The following is a 21636-nucleotide window of genomic DNA, read 5'->3' as shown; positions in this document are numbered from 1 at the left end:
GATCCACACAATTAGAAATACAGAAATGTATATTTTTAAAAATCTCCAGTATTCTTCTTCAAAGCTTATAACCCTAGTCTAATCATGAAAAAAGCATCAGGTAACCTCCAATAGAGGGACCGTCTACAAAATACTTGGTATTTCTCAAAAGCGTAAAGGTCTTGGAAAAATAAAGTCTAAGAAACTACTACAGCAGACAGGAGCCTACGGAGACATAATGACTAAATGTAATGTATGTTGGATGGGGTCCTGAAAAAGGACATTAGATAAAAAATAAGAAAATCTGAATAAAGCATGGACTTTAGTTAATAATCATGTATTAGTATTGGTTCATTATTTGTAACAAATGTACCATATTAATATGAGACGTTAATACTATGGAAAAATGGATGTGCGGAGTACGAAACCTCGATGTACTATTTTAGCAAGTTTTTTGTAAGTCTAAAATTATTCAAAATTTTAAAAATCATTCAAAATAAAAGCTCCCAATTTTATTTTGATCAGCCAGATTTCAGAATTAATCAATTGTTTTACTCTTTTATATTATAGGTGAGAAAACTGAGGCAATTTGATTGTAAGCATTTGTGTAGTTCTAATAATTTTTAGAGATAATAGAAGTGTTAAAATTATGATTGGTGTAAATTATGATTACAGGTTTCTTTGAAATATCTTAGAATTAACCCTGATTTGGATTCTGTAGTTATAACTGAAAAATAGCCATATAATAATTGTAGCTAATTACAACAAATGCTTATTTTTTTTTAGGACTGTTGGCACTCAAGAAAATTATTTTAAAGTCCATCAGAAAGAGTGGACATAGGAGAATATCCAATAACCTGTAAGTGTATTGTACAGAGTTGTGCCGATGTTCAATCTAATCATATGTATAAAGCTGTATTTATGTCCTAGAACATATAAAACATGAAAAAATGTTCAATTTCAAAAATGCACCGTAAATAATATGCAACTTTAAACAACTCATTCAATAAATATGTATTAAGCATCTACTACTGTAATATAATTAAAATTATATTTAAAATTTTTAAAGCATAGCCTTGACCCAGTTTGGAGGTCCTGGCTAGAGTCTGGTCAGTTTTCATTCCTGAGCAGCTGATTAAGGACAAATTATGCCCACTTCTGTTATCAGGCTCCCACATTCCCTTGTCACTATGCACCAGGCCTACTCTCCCCAGGGTAACAAGTAGGGACAGGTCCTTTGCCCCAGAGCCTTCAGAATTATTCAAATGAAACAAATGCTTATTTTTAAAACCATTAAAATGGTAATGAAAAATGGAATGGACTGCAGAATCAGCTCCCATTAATAGTATTAAAGTTTGTTCCGGAAATATTTTTTCCTGCACCATGCTAGCATTCATGCAGTGTACATAAAGTTAATGAGAAGCATGCATTCTTAAAACAATAAGAAATTCTTTCTTGCGTCCTCTTTTCTCTTTTAGTCTCCTCCCCTTAAGTATTTCCTTGAAGTATTCCACCTTTCTTCACACCCACTTTCTGGTCGTTTCATAGAAGAGAGGGATTCTGTTAATAAAGGCATAAGACCATTAACTAACTCTTGCAAAGGAAACCATTAGTGTCTGTAATATCACACAAGATCATTAAGACATAGGTACGAGATATTTGTTAGCCTTGGTTTTCATTAATTAATAAAAATACCTGAAAATCCTTTAATGCTTCATTATTGAGTTTCAAATGATCCCTTCAAAGCTGGAGTGAAGTGGCAGTAAGAGCTGTGTTAGTTTATAAGATCTGTAAATAACCATAAATAGCAGAGAAAATCATTAACTCACAATGCCTAATCAAGTAACATAAATTAATGAAACAGGTTGTTTAAACAAAAATACCAGAACTTAGACATCCAAATAAATCATTTCCTACCAAGCCCTTACCTTGGGAAACTGTCTACAGTAGCCATTAGTCAAGGAAAGCTAGAACTAATCTTGAAAAGTTGCCATCAGGGCCTGTGGCACAATTCTCAGGAGCATTTTCAATGATGAGAAATCTTTGTCTTTTGTGAATGAATTTGCTTGTTGGAAATAAATGCTATTCTGAGCCAAGCAAACCTGGTGAACTGGGTCAAGTCAAGATGGTAAAGTCATATTTCGGTAAAAAATAAAAAATAACATGACTACTAAGAAACTTCTTATGTAAAGGGAAAATCAAAATGAAGTTGGTATTGCTAGGAGAGTTCTCTTAAAATGGAGTCGGGAGGCCACTGAGAAAGGGTGACTTACGCACATCTCAGAATCTGACTTTTGACCACTTATTTTCCTAATGAAGGCATCCAGAACATCTGCCAGAAACGCGAGATACTTTCAGATCCTTATCCTAAAATTCCTCATGATGCCTTAAGGAGAAATATTTCCTGACTCGTGGTCAGAGTCGATCACAATTCTTGCCAGACAACCTTAATCGTGTGGCTTTTGTCTGTATAAGACCCTGACTTTTTCTCTTCTCCTGAACACTCTTTCAATTTTAGCCAAATCTGTGTTTCTCACGTTGCAATACTTAAGACCCCACATAAAGCTCTTTTGTTCTTTGCAGCCTCGATACTGATTACTGTTTGACACTTACATGTTTACTGTGGCTTGTTAACCTGCTCTAAAAACAGTTCCAAGTGGGAACTTTCAAATCTACTTTGAGAAATAGAAACAGAGTTGAAGGGCATCCCAAAGCATAGCTGAAGGACAACTGTGTTTTTAGGTAGTTACATTTGAAAGTATTTTTAAAATCAGTTTGTATATGTATAGCCACTTTCAAATCAAATCAATTTTTAATAATATTAGCCTCAAACCTATGAGTCAATATAATTTTTTTGGAAAATATATCTTTGAAGCGAGATTCGCAATTATTAAATACATTTGTCCTACTGCTTAGAACATAATAGGCAGTTGATAAATGCTATTGGATACTTGAGTTTCAGTCAATTTAAATAAATAATAGGTTGAAGAACACTTGCTTGGAAATGGTAGTTTTTTAAATTATGATTTTGTGATTATTATCTGGTAGTAAACGTAGTCTTACTATTGACACAGAGTATTTAGAAAGTGAGCTTATAGAAGAATAGCTTACTTAACTGTATCATAATAGAACCTATATTTTTCATTCTGCCTACTACTTTCATATTTAAAAACACATTCCTGTGAGAGAAGGTTCGTAATATAGAATAAGTGCCTAGGGTTTTAGAAGCAATACAGATTACATAGATCAGGATTGCAAATCTGACCGTGGATTTGGCCTGTAATAGAGATCGCAACCATTAGAACATTACAAAATAAGTGAGTAAAGTAGTTGACACAGCCCTAATGGTTTAAAGGCTTTGCTCTCCCCTGTAGATGTCTTAAGCACTAAGATAAGCAATTAGACCACTAAGTCATTTAGAACTTTAGGTATCGAATTATGTCTTACCAGTACTTTATGGAAATTACCCGGAAGTAGCAGTAACTAGTTTATCTAACAAAATGACTGGGCTTAATTTTAACTACACCTGTGAAAAGGGACATTTAGTCCACAAAGAAAGGGATATAATAGTATAGGTGAGTGTGCCCTCTAGATGCAGAGCTACTCCTATCTTTAACTTAGTACATTGTAAAAGCAGACAAATATGGAATAGCGAAAGATGGTCAGGTTTTTTGAACGTGTAACTGACATGGTATCTTGGTGTACTGTGCTTGTATTAATTTGATGAATATTTATTCTTAGTGCAAAAATTCTTCACAACAGATTTTGTTCACCTTTAACCTGTTGCATTTCCCTACTTTGTTCTCCCAAAAGAGTTAACTTTCCAATTTATATAGGAATATTATATATTATATACATAATATATATAATATGTATATAAATATATAAAACACATCACTCTGGATGTCTCAAAATGATGTATTTTTATCACAAGGACCCCCAGTTCATTCATGCCTTTCTTCAAATTGCTTCTCTTAATACAATATAAATGTATGAAGAGCTGGAAACCATACTAAACTGTATATTCCTGAGGAACTGTACCTCACTCCTACATTTCCCGAAAAGGATGCTTGGCACGTGCTTATTATTTACTGATTTAATGTGGAAGGGGAGCAAAGTATCCTCTCTTGGCCATCTCTCTATTTGTGTGACTTTGGAAAAATAACTTTCCCTTTCTGAGTCTTTTTCCGCATTTGATTACCGAACAATTTATGGTTATTCTGTGTATCCTATGATTAGTCCCACTTTGCATGTGTGTACTGTCTCTACAGAAATTAAGGCGTCAAGAATCTCTGTGTTTTCCAATTATTCTCCCCCAAGCTAGTTTCTGCTCAAAACATATATACACACATATGTAGACACATTTCTATTTCATCATTTTTTCCCTCTTGATAGAGAACATTATAAAAATAGTCTGTTGACTTCTTAATAAGGTTTAAGAGTACATAAAAGGTAAAGGATTATCATTATTTCTCATTTGTATACCGATGCACTCTTCTATTTAATGCTAATTTCATGCAATGTATTTTCCCCAGAGAACACCAGACAGCTTTGAAATTATTGTCTCACTAATCATTTGTAGAATTCTTGGAGGTAGGCTGGTGATAGATATCACATGTATTTTATAAAGGAATAATGGTCTAACGCAAGGTATGACTTATTAGCTCAGAGAATAAGAGATCATTAAAGGCAGATCTGCAGTTGAACTGAGACATCTAGGTTTTCTGGCCAATGATATTGTACAACAAATAACGTCATATATGAAAACTGAATACAAAAAATTATCTTGTATAGTCAAGTTGTTATTTCAACGATAAAAAGACATCAGGAACATCTAGAGTCATTTCACACTGAAACAATAACTCCACCAAGATGTTCGCAGCAATAATTCTTTGATTTCTATAACACATGGATGTACAATCAAAACCAGGGACCAAGAGGGAAAAAAATGTGATGCAACAGCCTTGGAAACATCACCCCACTACTGTTGTGTGTTAAGAGTTCAGAGCTATTCATATATATATATATATATATATATATATATATATATATATATTTCTGAAATTATGTATATATGGTATATAAACTGGATTATTATTAAATGGATTAATAGAACACAATTCACTTCCTTCCCCACTTTGTAATCTCTGTTCTAAAATGTCAGGACACTCAGCTGATAACCCCAGTGTATGATGGATACCAATCTCACCAGACAGACCCTGAGCCATAACAGTACAAAACTATAGACCTGTACTTTCCAACAAATATATATTGAGCTTTATCTACTCAGCACTCCACTGAATTCTCTAGAAGGATTGAAGATATTATATGACATTGTCTTAAACCTTTCAAGAAATAGGATTAAACATTCTCACTGTACAATCTGAAGATCTTAATATGTTCCTTGAATGCTAGCTTTTCCATTGTCACTAGTGGTGCAAAACCTTTTGCTTATAAATTCTTTATTTTTAATTTTATAAAGTATGTGGAGTGCCTGTGTTCTCTGCAAACTTTGCCTGGCTAGGCTACTCGGGTCTCAAGCTTCTCTTCCTTGGAAAATATCCTATGAGCCCTTGTTGAGGTTGGTTGCCCATCTCTGTTATACCCCTATACTTTCCCTATCCTGGCCTTTATACTACTTTATTGTAATTGTTCCGTTGTCTCTATCCTCTGCTAAACTGTAAATTCTACAATGACAGGGACACAGAACATAATGGGAAGATTACGAATTAATGAATGACTGTAGTTATACTTTCAGAATCTTACTGCTTGAAATATACATATTAATTTCCAGGAATGTTACTATAAATCCAAGCCTTCCCAGGTACTGAAGACTCATAAGTTGAAAACCACTGATCTGTTATGTAAGTCAGCAGTTTTAACTCAAAATATATCAAGGTACTATCTTGCTATATAATGCAAATAAAATTTATAATAGCTCACATTTGCCACACACTCATCTGTGCCTGTATGATAAGCAGTTTGCCTCATTATTGAATTCACTTCTCACAACAACTCCAAGATGTTAACACTCTTCCTATTTTATATCTAGGGCAAATTAATTTTATCAAGTATAAGTAACCAAAGATCACATAGCTATTAAGTGATGAGGTCCGGAACTAAATTAGGGTAACCTACCAGTCTCCTCTTATCTACCATGCAACACTTATCACTATGCTTCTTGCATCAGTTGCAGGGGACACGGGTTTGTGCCCCGGTCCGGGAAGATCCCACATGCTGCGAAGCGGCTGGGCCCATGAGCCATGGCCGCTGAGCCTGCGCGTCCGGAGCCTGTGCTCCGCAACGGGAGAGGCCACAACAGTGAGAGGCCCACGTACCGCAAAAAAACAAAAACAAAAAACTAATATTAATTACATAGCTAATATAAAGCTAAAAATAGCAACTAGTCCAACTCCTAATTTGGGCTTTGAGATGTTTGCTGAGGGAGTTAAGAATCATCACTTTTCACATCTAAAATAGATAATTAGAATGTCTGTACTTCCTATCCAGAATATATCCCATAAGGAAATCTGTGAGTTTACTTTGTATTTCCAAGTTTAAAGTTACTAGATTGTCACTGCTGCTGCTGTTATTGTTTTCCACACCATTCTAGTTATAAGTTTAAGTGAAAATTTTTTATAAACTTGTCTTATTTGGAGAATTTTCAACAAGTGATATATATAGCCTTCATTTGCTCTTCAAATAATCAAATCTTTCAATCACGTATACGCTAGGTAGAGCGCCAAGGGCTAGTTACACAATGGCAAACAAGACAGAATATACAGTTCCTGCACTGCCCCACATTCTACGGGGGTAGACATGTTAAACAAGTGGGTATTTTATAAAAAGTATTTAACTTTAGGTCACTTATTCCTGAGGGGTTTTCTTTTGGCGGGGGGCATCTTTGGTGAACATAAGAAAATACCTCAATATACAACCGGATGATGATAATCAAAATTTTAAGATTTTTTTCTAGAAAATGAATTTATCATCTCAAGTCTGCGCTACACAGAAACCTCGCAAGAACAAGGAGCTACAAAGTGAGTGTGTATTGATAACCCTACTTTCCCTAATTTTAGGCCATGTTCCCACTTAAGTGTCTACACAGAGTTAAGTATGTTTGTGGAGTAACAAGGTGCGATTTCATTGACTTGTGAGTCATATTTACCTTTCATATGTACAGTGCTCATGGTCCACAAGCCAAACACTTTCAAAAGCTTCCTTTAGTGTTACCACAGAGTGGCTTAGTTTGCCTCTATGAAAGGTGCCCTGCCTGGAGGAAGTGAGAGCAGGATATTAGTATCTGCCTCCTGTGCTCGCACCATTCATTGTCTTCTCTGGCTCTCGCAGTCTGTAACTTTTGCTGTACCCAGGTACCACCCAGGAGGTTTAGAAATACAAATTTCTGAAGGGTTAGAAATGCACATTTTTGAACACCACCTTCAGAGATTCCCACTCAAAGGTCTAGGGTGTGGCTCACTGCATTTTCAAGAACAACTGCCAGTTGGGAAGCTCTGATGTAACAGAATCATTGCTTAGAATATTAATTAGGTGCACCAGAGTGAGAGTGAACCAGAAGACAGGTGTGATATGGGGTCAGGATCCGGAACATAATGTCAATTAAACCCCACATGGGTTCTGAAAACATCTCTTATCCCAAATAAGAGAAACTTTATATTATATATATTACGAACTATATATTTTAAAGTTAGTCAAATGTGGATAGTTATTTCTTTAAATAACTTGAAATATATCCTTGTATATCAAATTTAATAACTTCCAAACTTTGTGTTCATAAGAATTACCTGTAAGCTACTGCTAAAAATACTGATTCTTGGTCAGGACTTTGACCCTTGATTTCTGGGATCATTCTCTAATCACTCCAACCTTGGCTACACGTTGAAATCACTGGGGAGCTTTAAAAAATACTCATGCCCTTGAAATAAGTCAGACAGAAAAAGGCAAATGCCATATGATCTCACTTATATGTGGAATCTAAACGACAAACAAACACAAAAGAGCTCATAGATATAAAGAACAGATTGGTGGTTGCCTGAGGTCAGAGGCGAGGGTAGGGGGTGAGGCGAAATAGGTGAAGCATGTCAAAAGGTACAAACTTCCAGTTATAAAATAAGTCATGGGAATGTAACGTAGAGCATGGTGTCTATAGTTACTAGTACTCTATTGTATGTTTGAAAGCTGCTGAGAGAGTAGATCTTACAAGTTCTCCTCACAAGAAAAACATCATTTGTTAACCATGCATGGTGATGGTTGTTAACTAGACCTATTGTGGTTATCAAGTCACAGTATATACAAATACCGAATCATTACATTGTACACCTGAAACTAATATAATGTTATATGTCAATTATATTTCAGAAATAAGTGCAAAAAAATACTCACACCCAGGCCAAGCCCTAGAGATTTTATCACGTGGCCTGGATATCTGGAGCTTTAAAGGTTCCCCAGGTGCTTCTACAGAGCATGAGAAGTTGGGAAAGACTGCCCTAGGAGACAAAGCCAGGAATGATCTGCTTCACAAAGTTCCCCAAAGTTCCCTGATCATCAGGCAGGTTTGTAGAACTTCAGATGAGCGTCTTGAATGACAGTAATTTGGGATTGATGATTCTGACATTTCCTGGGTCAAAATGCCTACTTTTAGTTTTCACTGACAACTGCATTAAACACACACACACACACACACACACACACACACACACACACTGTAGCATTTTTACCCTTATATTGTGAAATAAGGACTAAACACACAGATGACAAGTTATTATCTTAATAAGATTTGCTTTTTGACTAACGTGATGAAACATTACCTCCCTGAAAGATGATTTTTGTTTTTTTAGGGTGTGGTGTTAAAATTGCTTTTCCTGATTTAAACTTAACATTCATTTCCACGAAGCCCTTTAGAAGTCAAAGTGGAACAACTTGCTCCCAAGAAGAAAAGATTCCACCCACCTTCCAAAAACTTAAACTGGAACACAATGTATGTCCCACTGAGTACAGCAGACCAGAGGGTATGTCTTAAACTCTACCCAAGAGGGCAGAAGGTTACTTATTAAAATACCTCAATGATATCCTACAACTCAGACATCAGGGTAGCACTGTGGCTTGAGTCGATGAAATCTTTTTTTTTTTAATAAATTTATTTTATTTATTTATTTATTTTTGGCTGCGTTGGGTCTTCGTTGCTGCGTGCGGGCTTTCTCTAGTTGTGGCGAGCGGGGGCTACTCTTTGTTGCGGTGCATGGGCTTCTCATTGTGGTGGCTTCTCTTGTTGTGGAGCATGGGCTCCAGGCACGTGGGCTTCAGTAGTTGTGGTATGCGGGCTCTAGAGCACAGGCTCAGTAGTTGTGGTGCACGGGCTTAGTTGCTCTGCAGCATGTGGGATCTTCCTGGACCAGGGCTTGAACCCGTGTCCCCTGCATTGGCAGGCGGATTCTTAACCACTGCACCACCAGGGACGTCCCGTGAAATCCTGACTGTGATTTCCTCCATCATGTTCTGCAGCCATCTCACAGAATCATAAGACCTCAAATCTGAACTAGACAACAGAGACCTCTGGTCTAGTCCAACTGCCAAGTTTGAAAGAAAAGGAAAATGATGAACAAAGAAATGAAATAATTTGCCTCCAGTCAACACCAGGAGTTAATGCCTGGTTTCCATGCCTCCCGAACTGAAGCCCAGGGCTCTTAACTGCCCCCCACATTGTCTGTTTCCTAACTCACCTTTAGACAAGCAGTCTAAACTCTAGTAATTTAGGGGGGATCTAACACTCCTTCTCCTTCACCTCTGAGGAGTAAAAAGGCAAACACTAGTCTGCTAGGAGGATGGAGCTTTGGCTGTGATTCAGAAGGCTTTAAAAGCCTTTGTGTTGTGCCCTTTCAATAGGTTTTCTATCTTTCCATTCCCTTGAGTCTTTTAGGGGTAAGAGCAAGGCCTGAGTCAGGAAGATAAATACATGAGCAATTTATTAAGCTGTGTTCTAGTCTTTAAGGAGATTTCACTTTCTTTTGACCCTTGTTTCTGCTCATCTTCTACTGTAGCCTCTGTGATGGTAAGATCTCATGAACAGGGTATGTGTTCCTGGAAATGGCCTGTTTTTCATTTAGGCCAGAATTTCTCCAACTGGTATGTATTCTTTGGCATCCCAGAATTCTCTGTGAGAAATTAAAATTACCTTGAGTGCATTCTGTAGCTTTTGGAAGCTTTTATCCTAGTGCTCACATTTCTGTTGTGTTCAGAGGTGTGTTCTCATCAAATAAAGCCCAAATAACAGCACAGGATGCTATAGGAAGGAAAGTTTTGCAGTACAGTAAGTTCCCTACACACAAATGGGTTCTGTTCCAAGAGCACGTTCATAAGTCCAATTTGTTTGTAAGTACAACAAAGTTAGCCTAGGTACCCAACTAACATAATTGGCTATATAGTACTGTACTGTAATAGGTTTATAATATTTTTCACACAAATAATACATAAAAAACAAACACGAAAAATAAAGAGAACATGTTTAATCTTACAGTACAGTACCTTGAAAAGTATAGTAGGACAGTACAACAGCTGGCATACAGGGGCTGGCACTGAGTGAACAGGAAAGAAGAGTTACTGACTGGAGGAGGGAGAAGACGTGGGAGATGGTAGAGCTGAAGGATCGTCAACAACAGGAGACGGAGGGCAAGCTGCAATTTCACTCACACCTGACGTGGATGGCACAGGTTCTGGTTCCTTGCTGGATTCAATTCTATCTACCCTCTTGGAAAAACGATCCAGTGATGTCTGTGTAGTAGCTCTTTTTTCTCATCATAGATGACATGGTAGCACTGGATTGCCTTCTGGATGGCTGCTGCAACCCTCGTGTACGGTTCTACCTTAACGTCCTTTGCCTCAAAAACTAACAGTGTCTCCTCAAATAAAGAAAATCCCCTTGTCATTTCCTGCGTCATGAATCTCTTCACTTCTTCAGTTACTTCTTCTTCCTCTTGTCTCTCTTCATCCTGTCTCTGGGCCTCCAATTCTATCAGGTCTTCATTAGTCAGCTCCTCGTGTTGCACAGCAAGAAGTTCAATGAAGTCGTCTTCTTGCAGGTCTAGCTTCAGCTTCTCGCTGAGGGTCGCTAAGTTGCTGAAGACCTCTTTGGACTCCTCATCCACCTTCTCAAATCCATGAAAATCGTGAACAAACTGCGGGCAAAAGTTCTTCCAAACCCTATCCATGACGATGGCCGTAACTTCACGCCAAGCAAAATCAATGTTTTTTATGGCCTTGTAGATGTTATAGTGCTTCCAAAATTGTCACAAGGTTGTTCCAGATTCGTCACTCACCTTTACTGCCTGATGAAAAGTGTGACATAAATAATATTTCTTGAAAATCACTATAACTCCCTGGTCCATAGGTTGGATGAGCGACATTAGTATTCGGTGGTAGATGCAGTACTTTGACGTTGGGATGAAAGTTGTCCATGAATGGAGGGTGGCCCGGAGCACTGTAGAGGAGCAAAAGAATGTTGAATGGGACATCCTTCTCTAAGCAGTATTTCTGTACCTCCGGGATAAAGTGGTGGAAAAACCAGTCCTGGAAAATGGCCTGTGTAACCCAGGCTTTGGGGTTACTCTTCCACACAACAGGAAGAGCCCTTGGTTACATTTATAAGGGCTCTTGGGTTCTCTGGATGATAAACTAAGAGAGGCTTCAGCTCCATATCGCTGGAAGCATTGCCACAAAACAACAGAGTTAGCCTATCATTTGTTGCTTTATAGCCTGGCATCAACTTTTCCTCTTTACTGATATAACTTCAGTCTGGCATCCTCTTCCATACAATCCTGTCTCATCCACATTAAAACCCTGCTAGGGTAAATAGGCACCTGCATCAATAATTTCTCAATGCATTTCAGGAAATTCCCAGGCAGCTACCTTATTTGTACTCACTGCCTCACCACTTACTTTTACATTGTGAAGGTTGGCTCTAGCCTTGATCTGATGAAACCAGCCATGGCTGGCATTAAAAGATGCGCCCTCTGATTCTTCACCGTGTTTCTACTTCAGGTCTTCATAAAGGCTTTTACCTTTCTCTTGAATCAGCATTAAGTTGAGCAGAACCTGATGCTGATGCTGATCTTGCATCCACACACTGAGAAGTTTCTCCATCTCCTTCATCACTTTTCCATGCTTCTTCAGTTTTATTGTCGACATCATTGGCACAGCAGACTTCACATGTTCCATGATCTTGTCCTTGTTCTTTAGAACTATGCCGATGGTTGAATGATTCATGTTATATGAACGAGTGACATCTACCTCTTTTTCACCTCGTTCTACCCTCTCAATTATCTTCGCTTTTGTTTCCGTTGTTGTTGCTTGGCACTCCTTAGCAGTACCAAATACATCACCGCTGCTTTTATGCTTGCTTCCGGACATCCTGGGCTCGAAATAAAGATATTGTACTCTATGCAGTACTGCACAGTAAAGTACACAAAAGTACAACCACTTGTAGAGGATGCACGAACGTGACAATGTATGCCAGACACGTGAACTAACTTACGTGATTGGACATGTGAACTCACGTTCGCATCTTTGAAAGTTTGCACCTTGAAGGTCCGTATGTAGGGAACTTACTGTAGTTCAAGTAAAGAAAAGTGGGAGGATAACTAAGTCATTACAGAACACATGGCAGGACAGACTCCATGGCAATCAGACTCTATTTTTATTGTAATTGGTAGTTTGTTGGTTTGTAGCCACTTCTTTGTGCAAAACAACTCATTTCAGGAAAACATCTATATTTTTCCTCCATCATGCTCTGTAAACATCTTGCAGAATTACTTCACCTATAAGTAATGTGGCAAAAAATAATTTTTATGTTCTGTATCCCAGCAATCATCAGATAAGATACTATATTTCAATGCATTTCATATTCGCCATAATACTGATCTTTAAGTGAATAAGACAGTCCTGTCTTACAGTTATCACATGACATCTCATTAAATTAACATTTTATATTGCTTGAGGGCAGTTTGATTATGTATGAAATTTGATTATACAGACTGAGCAAATGGTGATGGAATAAATCTTCCTGGTCAAAAACTCAGGCTCTAGAATTAGGATGTCTGGATCCAAATCTTAGTTTTCTAGAGCCTAGATCATTTTACTACACAAGTTATTGAGCATCTGTCTCTTAATTTCCTGATCTGTAAAATGATAATAATTTCTACTTCATAGAGTTTTTTTGAAGATGAAATTAGTGACACATGAAAAACAGTTATAATAGTGTTTGGTGTTATACTAATTGTTCAAAAAAATTGTTGTTGTTCAACAGTAGTGTTGAAGTTGAAATGTAGAAACAGTTTAATTCTGATTTTACATCTTTCTACCATTTCTACCTTTAAATCCAGCGCTGGTGATTTAGGTTCAGTAAAACAGCATTATCTGTCACAGCAAAAATATTCATTTTAAATTTCATTTAATGGGTAAAGAAGGTACTGCCTTTGGAGTTAGGCAAGCAAGTCTCAGGGTGGGGGAGGGGGTCAGTATGTTCCGGGATGAATTTGGGAAAGTATTAAGAAACAAATGTTAATGCTAGTTTGATTTGAATGGAACACAGGATTATATGGTACAAGATAGAACTGAAAAGGTAGCTTGTTTTAATTTATTCATTCATTAGATATTTAGTAAATATTAAATAAGTACCTGGAACTAGGAATATAAAAACCAGGGGACTGCCTGTCTACTAAACCTATAAACATGTCATTACAATTATTTCCAGTGTTTTGGGAACCCAAGAGGAGATAAGCCATGGAAGGGCCAAGTAAGGCTTCTCCAAAAGGGTTTGTCAGCTTGGTCTTATAGGTTAGCAAGAGTTTCTTTTTCATGTGGAAACAGAGGTGGGAAAAGCATGTCAGGTCAAAGGAAAGCAGACAGTATGAAAGATGACAGTGAATTCCTTGGTTTGAGATAGAAATGGTGGAAGGTGCCAATTGGAGTCCGACTTGAGACTTTATCTGGTAGGGAGTGGAGAGTAGTGATCAGAACTGAGGGAAATGAACCCAAGTGGGGAGAGGTCAACATTTCAATAGGTTATAAAACAAGACAAAAACAATAAGAGTAGAAGATCTTTCTTTATGACAGAGCCAGTGAGGAAGGTGAATGTATTTTGAAGACTATTCTTTCTGTGTGTGTGTGCAGCTCAGATAAATGTTTATTTTACTGAAAATATTTGCAAAATTACAATATAAATACATGATTATATTAAGATAGGATCACTAATTCTTTTAGTATCCTGAATATTATAGAAAGAAGGGAATCGACAAGTAACTTGAGAGGTTAAAAAGAGGGAGAGATTCTTTTTCTTTTCTCTTTTTTATTCTTTTTTTTTTTTTTGAGAATGAGTTCAAAGGGAGAGAGAGAGAGGGCCCAGGGATCAAGGAGAAGGGAGTACTACCAAAAAAGAGGGAGTTGTGCATGGAGGAGTGAGAGAGAGAGAGAGGAGAAGGAAGACAGATGGAGGGAAGGAGATTAAATATAGGAAAGAGAGAGAGAGAAAGAGAAGTACTAAAAGGAAGAGTGAACCTTGTAATATCTTATCCTCTCCACCCAGGCTCAGCTTCATGAGGACAAGAACCAAATTTCTCTTGCTGTGCACTTAGTAGGAATTAAATAGATGCTTGTCTCAGAGGAGATAAGAGGGGCCTGGGTCATAAATAAGGAAAGGATGGTCTACGAGACTGCTCAGGTTGCCATAACAGAGTAGCAAAGACTGGAGGCCTTAGACAGCAGAAATTTACTTTCTCACAGTTCTGGAGGCTGGAAGTCTGAGCTCAGGGCGCCAGTATGGTCAGGTTCTGGTAAGAGCTCTTTTTCAGGCTTGTAGGCAGTTGCCATCTTGCTGTGTGCTCACTTGGCCTTTCTTTGGAAAGAGACAGAAGCCAGGGTCGGGGTGAGGGGAGTCTCTCAGAGATTCAGAGATCCCTCTCTGATGTCTCTTCTTAGGAAAACATTAATTTTAACAGATCAGGGCCTCAGCCTTATGACCTCATTTAACCTTAATTACATTTATAAACGTCGTGTCTCCAAATACAGTCACATTGGTAGCTAGGGCTTCAACATATGGATTGGGGGATGGGACGTGGGGGGAGGAACACAAACGTTCAGTTTATAACAGATGGGTTAGGCTGTGAAATAAGAGGGACAGGAAGGGTAAAGAATCCTTGCAAGAGAATAAAGAATAATTAAGTCGTTTCATTCTTTGGGCATTAAATTTAGGCAAATTAGGGAGGAGAGCTGAGCTGCAGCTTTAAGGCTCTGGAATAAATTCAGAGGAGTTGCTATTGGGGAATTATGGACTTATCTATGCATTGTTTTCTAAACTTACCAGATTAAAAGAATCAACTAGAATATTATTTTAAAAGCCAGTTTTCATTGGAGATTGTTTCTCTGGGCCTGGGTTGAGGTTCTAAAATTTTTAACAGGTCTCTAGAGAGATTTTTCTAGCTTCCAGCTGTGGGAAACTAGAAACAACAGAGAGAGGAAGTTAACTAAGAGTGAGTAAGAGGATTGGAAGATAAAGGTTGGGCTCAGGTCGAGGGGCGAAAGGAATCAGAAGTGTTGGTGAGAGTGCAGACAAAAACGTTGATCCCTACATTGCAGGCTGAATAGGGATAGGAGTGAAGCCAAGAAGGGAGAATAGGCTTGGACAAGGAAGAAAGATTAAGGGGCTATTAGTCCTAAAAAATAATGAGGGTGTGTTTACTGGGAGACTTAAAGAGCAGGCAGTTATAGTAAATGATTTCAGAGATCAAGGTTTCACTAGTAGCGTAGATTTCGAATTTGTGTCGACATGAATGCCATGGAAAATGACCTAATAGTTCTTCTGGCTTTACTTCCTTCAAATCCATGATCTATAATGCTGCCAAGGAGCTCTTTTTAAAAGGAATGATCATTTTCTTTTGTGGCATCGAATACTTTCCTCACTCCCTTCTGTCTAAGGAAATCCCAAAACCCTTACCATGGCATTCAGGGTGCTTCTTTACTGCCTGCAAACATTTTATACCATTAACACCTTACTACCTATACATCCTTGAAAATGCTTCATTCGTTCATGTTATGCCTTTTATGGTGTACTTTCCTCTGTCAGGTCTACCTGGAAAAATGGCAAATTCATTTTTGTTCTGCAAAATGTAGGGAGGTTTTGATAAACTATTCCTCCTTCCCATGCCCACCACGCGTTAGCTCATCTTTTCCTTTGTTAGCCTACTTTTGTATTACGTATGTGCTTTCGTTGTTGATCTTAACACTTTAGGGTAAGGGTCACAAACCAAATATCTGCAGAAGGTGTGCATTTAAAATAAATGCCAGAGATAGGTAGGATGAAAGAACTTCCTGCTACTTCATGGTACTTGTATTGTACCTAAGTATAACACCTACAAGTTAAACTGCTCTTTTAAACATTGTTGGTGTAACAAATCAAACAAAACACATCCAAGGCACATGGAGTCTTTCGCTACACAGGTCACAGCAGTTATGAAATGAGAGGTCCACGTTGAGAAGTAGCAAATAAGAAAAGCAATTTCAATTTCTGGTCAAAGGGAATTACATGTGTAAATAGAATGACATGATTAATTCAGCGTGGCATTGTAGGATAACAGTGCCCCGACAGATTTCCTGATGTATGTGTATCTTACTCAAAGAGGCTCAAAGAAAACTAGCGACACAGGATCACTACTTAGCAAGGAGATGAAAGGATGGACTTTGAACTGCGATGTAGAGACCTATAGAGTCCAGCTGTCACTTTGTTGGCTCTGCCATCATAATGGCCTCTACAGTGTCTGAGAAAGACCATGTGATTTTTCCCAAAGTTATAAATCTTCTTCTGTGATTTATTTCTCTGTGCGTGGACTGGCTGGAGTCAGCCTAGAAGAGGACCCTTAAGAGAGTGTCTATGGAAGCAGGACTTGCAAGAATCCTTTCAGCTGCATCAGCAAAGGACAACTTTCATGTTTTTATCTTCTGATGGCTCACAAATATCTAACCCCAGCCAAAATTTCTCTCATGAGCTTCAGAGACCGATATCCATCCAACTCCCTCCTGAACATCTCTTAGATGACGTTACAGGCATTTTAAACTTAATATGCTCACAACTGAATCTCATTTCTCCATCACCGAAAACAAAAACAAAACACTGCTTTACTTCATGATTCACTTAGCTGCCCCATCCAGAAACCTATGAGTCATTTTGGAGAACTCCATTCTTCTCCCTTTCCTTATCTAACCAATCACAAAACCTCTTCAATTTCTCATCCTAACTCTCTTTTAAGTTCACTCCCAGTGATATAATTTCAGCTGGCTCAGGTAACTGACAGACTGAGTCCTGGCTCTTTTCCAATCTGTTTTTTTACATTGCAGTCAAAGTGATCTTTCTGAAATGCAAAGAGTAGCTCAAAGCTCTTTATCTCTTACTTCTCTTAGAATGAAGGTTCAGGACTCCTTAATACGGTCAAGAAAGCCCTGCTTAATTTGTCTCCTGGTTGTCTCTCGAGCATCTTTTCTGCTATTCCCTCCCTCACCTCTCAGCTACTTGTTGATTCAACAAATGAGTGCCTTACTACGTGCCCAAAAGTGGGGTAACAAAACAAGCAGAGGAATGATAGACATTTTTTAAAATTATATAAATATAGAATTGCACGTCATGTTAAGTATTATGTAGGAAAAGTAGAGGGCACATTGAGAGAGTATGAGAGAGTAACGTAATTTATATTACGTGACGTTACCCCAATCCTGACATTCCAGCCGTAGCTTTCCTGAAAGAGCTATGTCTTCACACCTCTGCGTCCCTCTTGTCCATCAACCCACTAACACCTGCTCATCTATGTCAGCCTATATGGTACTTCTTCCAAGGAGACAGCCCTGAGACTCAAAGCCTAGGTTTGCTACTTCTCTGTCCTCTGAAGTTTCCTCATCAGTTGTATTGTCCTTTTAGTTTCCTTTTCTGTAATTCTGCGATGCAGGGACTCTCTTTTGTCACATTGGATCTTTACCTTCTAGCACAGTGACTGTCGCAGAGTAAGCCCTCAATAAACATTCCCTGAATCAATACATGGAAGTACTGCTGACACTGACAGAGCTGAAGAAATTCTAGGGAATTCATGTTCATGAAAACTCTGCCTTTTACCACTGACCCCTAGAATTAAATCTTAAAATCTTTCTCTTGTCCAATTTGCCCAAACATCAACCCTATTTGTATTAATTGTTTGATATATGTCAGGTGCCTGACAACTGCAAGAGGGGAGAAGATTGCAAGTTGTATAAATGGATAGGTGTAAAGGAGTTACTACTTAGGACCTAAGACCTGTGTCTTTATTATAAATATAATCTTGTTCTATCGCCAACTATTTTATCTACTGGTAGCCATCTTCAGCCCTACCTGTCCATGAGGCATCAACAGTTTAAGCCCTTATTTATTTGTTCTTACATTAATCAACCTGAAATGTGGCAATAAAACCCCTGCAAACCTGACATCTGAGAAGCATCAGTACTTGTGAAATAACATTTGTGAACAGTTGAGGAGGCATTATGGAGATAGTGGTAAGCTTTAGGAAGACTACATAAAAGGGCTAATGGGTGAGGTCAATTTTTCTGAAAAGGAAACAATGAGTTCATAACCAAATGACTGCCTTTCTGAATCCAGGTGTCATAAACATATCACCTGATGTAAATCATGTTATTGGTTGAGAACAGATTAAACAAATTCATACAAATCAGCCAGCTTCCACTTCTTTAACATCACTTCTTGGTTTACCAGGCCTGGTGGGCACTGGGCTAGCCAGTGACTCATAGCCTTGGTGATCGCCAGACCTTGTGGAATTCTGTAGTTGATGACCCTCACACTTTGGGCCTTTCCTCCTGCACTTCACTGTTTAGCAGAAGACCCAGCATGACTATATTTTAAAGTTAGGAGGAAAGGCCTATCCATCTCATCTCATTCTACTGCTCAATGCATGTAGAACACCTGTGATGTAGCTCACAGGATTCTGATTGACACACACACATAATTTCTTGCAAAGGGAAGTGGGAGACAGAAATGTGAAAAGGTCAAGTTTAGGTTTCACAATGATCTGTTGAATTTTAAAACTCAAAGATGTTTTATAAGAGGAATTTCAAACAGCATGCTATTATTACCTAAACAACTTATCTCTATGCTTTTACTCATGTTGTTTCCTAGAATGCCTTCTTGTGTCCCTCAGCATCATTGTATTTTATGTTTAAATCCTACCCACCTACCCTAGCTCAAATGCCAACTCAACCACAAAATCTCAGATTTGCCCAGCAAGAAGTGATCTCTCCCTGTCTGTATGAGACCTTAACTTCTGACACAAAGTGTATACACCTGAGCTTTCCTATGGGTTAAATTTCTCGAAGGTTTTGTATTTGGTAGGTGTTTACAAATATTTCTTTTTAAAAAAAAATAAATTTATGGGCTTCCCTGGTGGCACAGTGGTTGAGAGTCTGCCTGCCGATGCAGGGGACGCGGGTTCGTGCCCCGGTCCGGGAAGATCCCACATGCCACGGAGCGGCTGGGCCCGTGAGCCATGGCCGCCGAGCCTGCGCGCCTGGAGCCTGTGCTCCGCAACGGGAGAGGCCACAACAGTGAGAGGCCCGTGTACCGCAAAAATATAAATAAATAAATTTATTTATTTATGGCTGCATTGGGTCTTCGTTGCTGCCTGCGGGCTTTCTCTGTTGCCGCAAGTGGGGGCTACTCTTCCTTGCAGTGCGCAGGCTTCTGATTGCGGTGGCTTCTCTTGTTGCAGAGCATGGGTTCTAGGCACAAGGGCTTCAGTAGCTGTGGCTCGCGGGCTCTATAACACAGGCTCAGTAGTTGTGGCACACGGGCTTAGTTGCTCCGCGGCAACTTCTTCCCCGACCAGGGCTCGAACCCGTGTCACCTGCATTGGCAAGCGGATTTCTTTCTTTCTTTTTTTTTTTTAACAAAAAGACTTTTTTATCAGCATCCTTAGGGCAACGCGTCGCAGGAGGGGATGCTCCTCGGCACACAGGCCACCCAGCTGCAAGTGATGAATCAGAGTGAAACGATTATTGTACACAGTGCAGACAAAGGATCACCCCAAACCTCCAACAGAAGGAAAACTACTTTACAAAAAAGTAAATAAAAACAACGCCCGTTTTTCTATTTTAAAAGGTGCAAGCTCTCGAGTGGCAGAGAGTGGAAAGCCCGAGGACCCGGCGTCCTGGAGTACCGATGCTCGAGGGGCCAGCCTCTCAGATCTTCTTCGTACTACTGCTTGCTCTACGATTCTCGTTCCTACTGATTTCTTCAGCGCGTCAGGCTCACAGCTACCAGCCTCCATCAAAGCATTAAGGCCAGAGACTCTCCCTTTGCAAGGCTTACACCTGAGTAAAGAGTGAAGCGATCAAACACCAGAATCTTAAAAAGCCAAATGACAGTGGAGCCAGTGCCCATTTAGAAAAGCTCTTACCCTCCACCCCCTTCCAGTCCTACTTTGGTAAATATTAATGTTTAACCAGTTAGCAAAATATTTAATCCAGTTAGCAAAATTAACACCGACATTTCCATAGTTGCTCTTTTGTGAATAGTAACTGTGGCCGGATGAACTTCACATTGGATAAAGCAGATGTGAAAACCAGTTTGCAAGAAAGGGTGCCTCCCTCAACAACAATCTAAGCCCAGGGAACCGGCCCGAGGCCCTGCAGCTGCTGCTGATCCGAGGCGGGTGGGGGCGGCCGGCTAGACGGTCTGGCAGCCCGCGTGGCTCCTTTTCCGGCCAATAAGGTAGGCGATGAGGACGCTGAGGACCAGCCCTGCTAGGGCGCCGCCCACGGCGATGGGGATCAGCATGCTGTTCTCACGCAGCTGACACTCCTCCACAGGCCCAAACTTGTCCCCGTCCACGCGGAACGCCGACCCACACCCTGAATAGGTCTAGGTGACCTGCACGCGCTCCTCAGCGTTGCCCTCGTAGGAGTTCCCGGCGGCTGCCTGCAGCGCGCTCAGCGGGCGGTGGGCGGCCTTGAAGGCGGGGTCTCCGGCATCGGGCGGAGTCAGCGTCTGCTGAACTCTGTGCAGGAAAACCCGGCTGCAACTTGCGTTAATCGCAAACTGGAGCGCCAGGAGCTGGTTCCTGCTGCGGAGCTCCAGGGTCACCAGCTGAGCTGTGCAGCTCCCCCCAAAGGTGGTCTTGTTGGGGTTGATGCTGAACTCTCTGGTCACCGTTGTGTTGTCCCTCGTCCTGCAGGTGACGTTCAGCTGCAGCCCCATGCTGGCCAGCAGGCAGGTCCCGCTGGTGACGCTCACGTTGTACTTGGACCCCGAGGGTCTCTTGGACGAGGACTGGGGCGGCGCCGCTGGGGTGGGCGGGAAGGGCCAGTCTTACAGCGCGTCTCCTCCCTGCAGAAGCTGTTGTTGGAGAGGTAGGCCTGGAGGGTGGCGTCACGGAGCCCGATGGTCACGTTGCGCATGCGGATCTGGTTGCTGCTCACACACCTGTACCTTTTATTTATGTCTGCCTTGGTGTCGGTTACGGATTCCACAGTCTTGATTGCCCTGGAGCTCGAATTGGAGAAAATCCCTGTATCTGACAAGTTATAAACAAAACGCATCAGCTGGACACTAACGTGTTGCAT

The 21636-nt window shown here is 39.8% G+C and overlaps 1 protein-coding gene and 1 pseudogene across 1 annotated transcript; both read right to left on the bottom strand.

Annotated features, from left to right (window-relative positions):
• Positions 1-12024: 12024 nt before the first annotated feature.
• On the bottom strand, positions 12025-12402 carry LOC138414093 (putative CENPB DNA-binding domain-containing protein 1). The gene has a single exon (XM_069540716.1). It carries the CDS (start codon positions 12400-12402, stop codon positions 12025-12027), a length of 378 nt encoding a protein of 125 aa, XP_069396817.1.
• Positions 12403-20496: 8094 nt separating this feature from the next.
• On the bottom strand, positions 20497-21636 carry LOC132426320 (lysosome-associated membrane glycoprotein 1 pseudogene; annotated as a pseudogene).

Source organism: Delphinus delphis, chromosome 5 (genome assembly GCF_949987515.2).
Source record: "Delphinus delphis chromosome 5, mDelDel1.2, whole genome shotgun sequence".
Lineage (NCBI taxonomy): Eukaryota > Metazoa > Chordata > Mammalia > Artiodactyla > Delphinidae > Delphinus > Delphinus delphis.
Note: the sequence above shows the minus strand (reverse complement) of the source record. Positions and strands in the feature narration are given on the sequence as shown.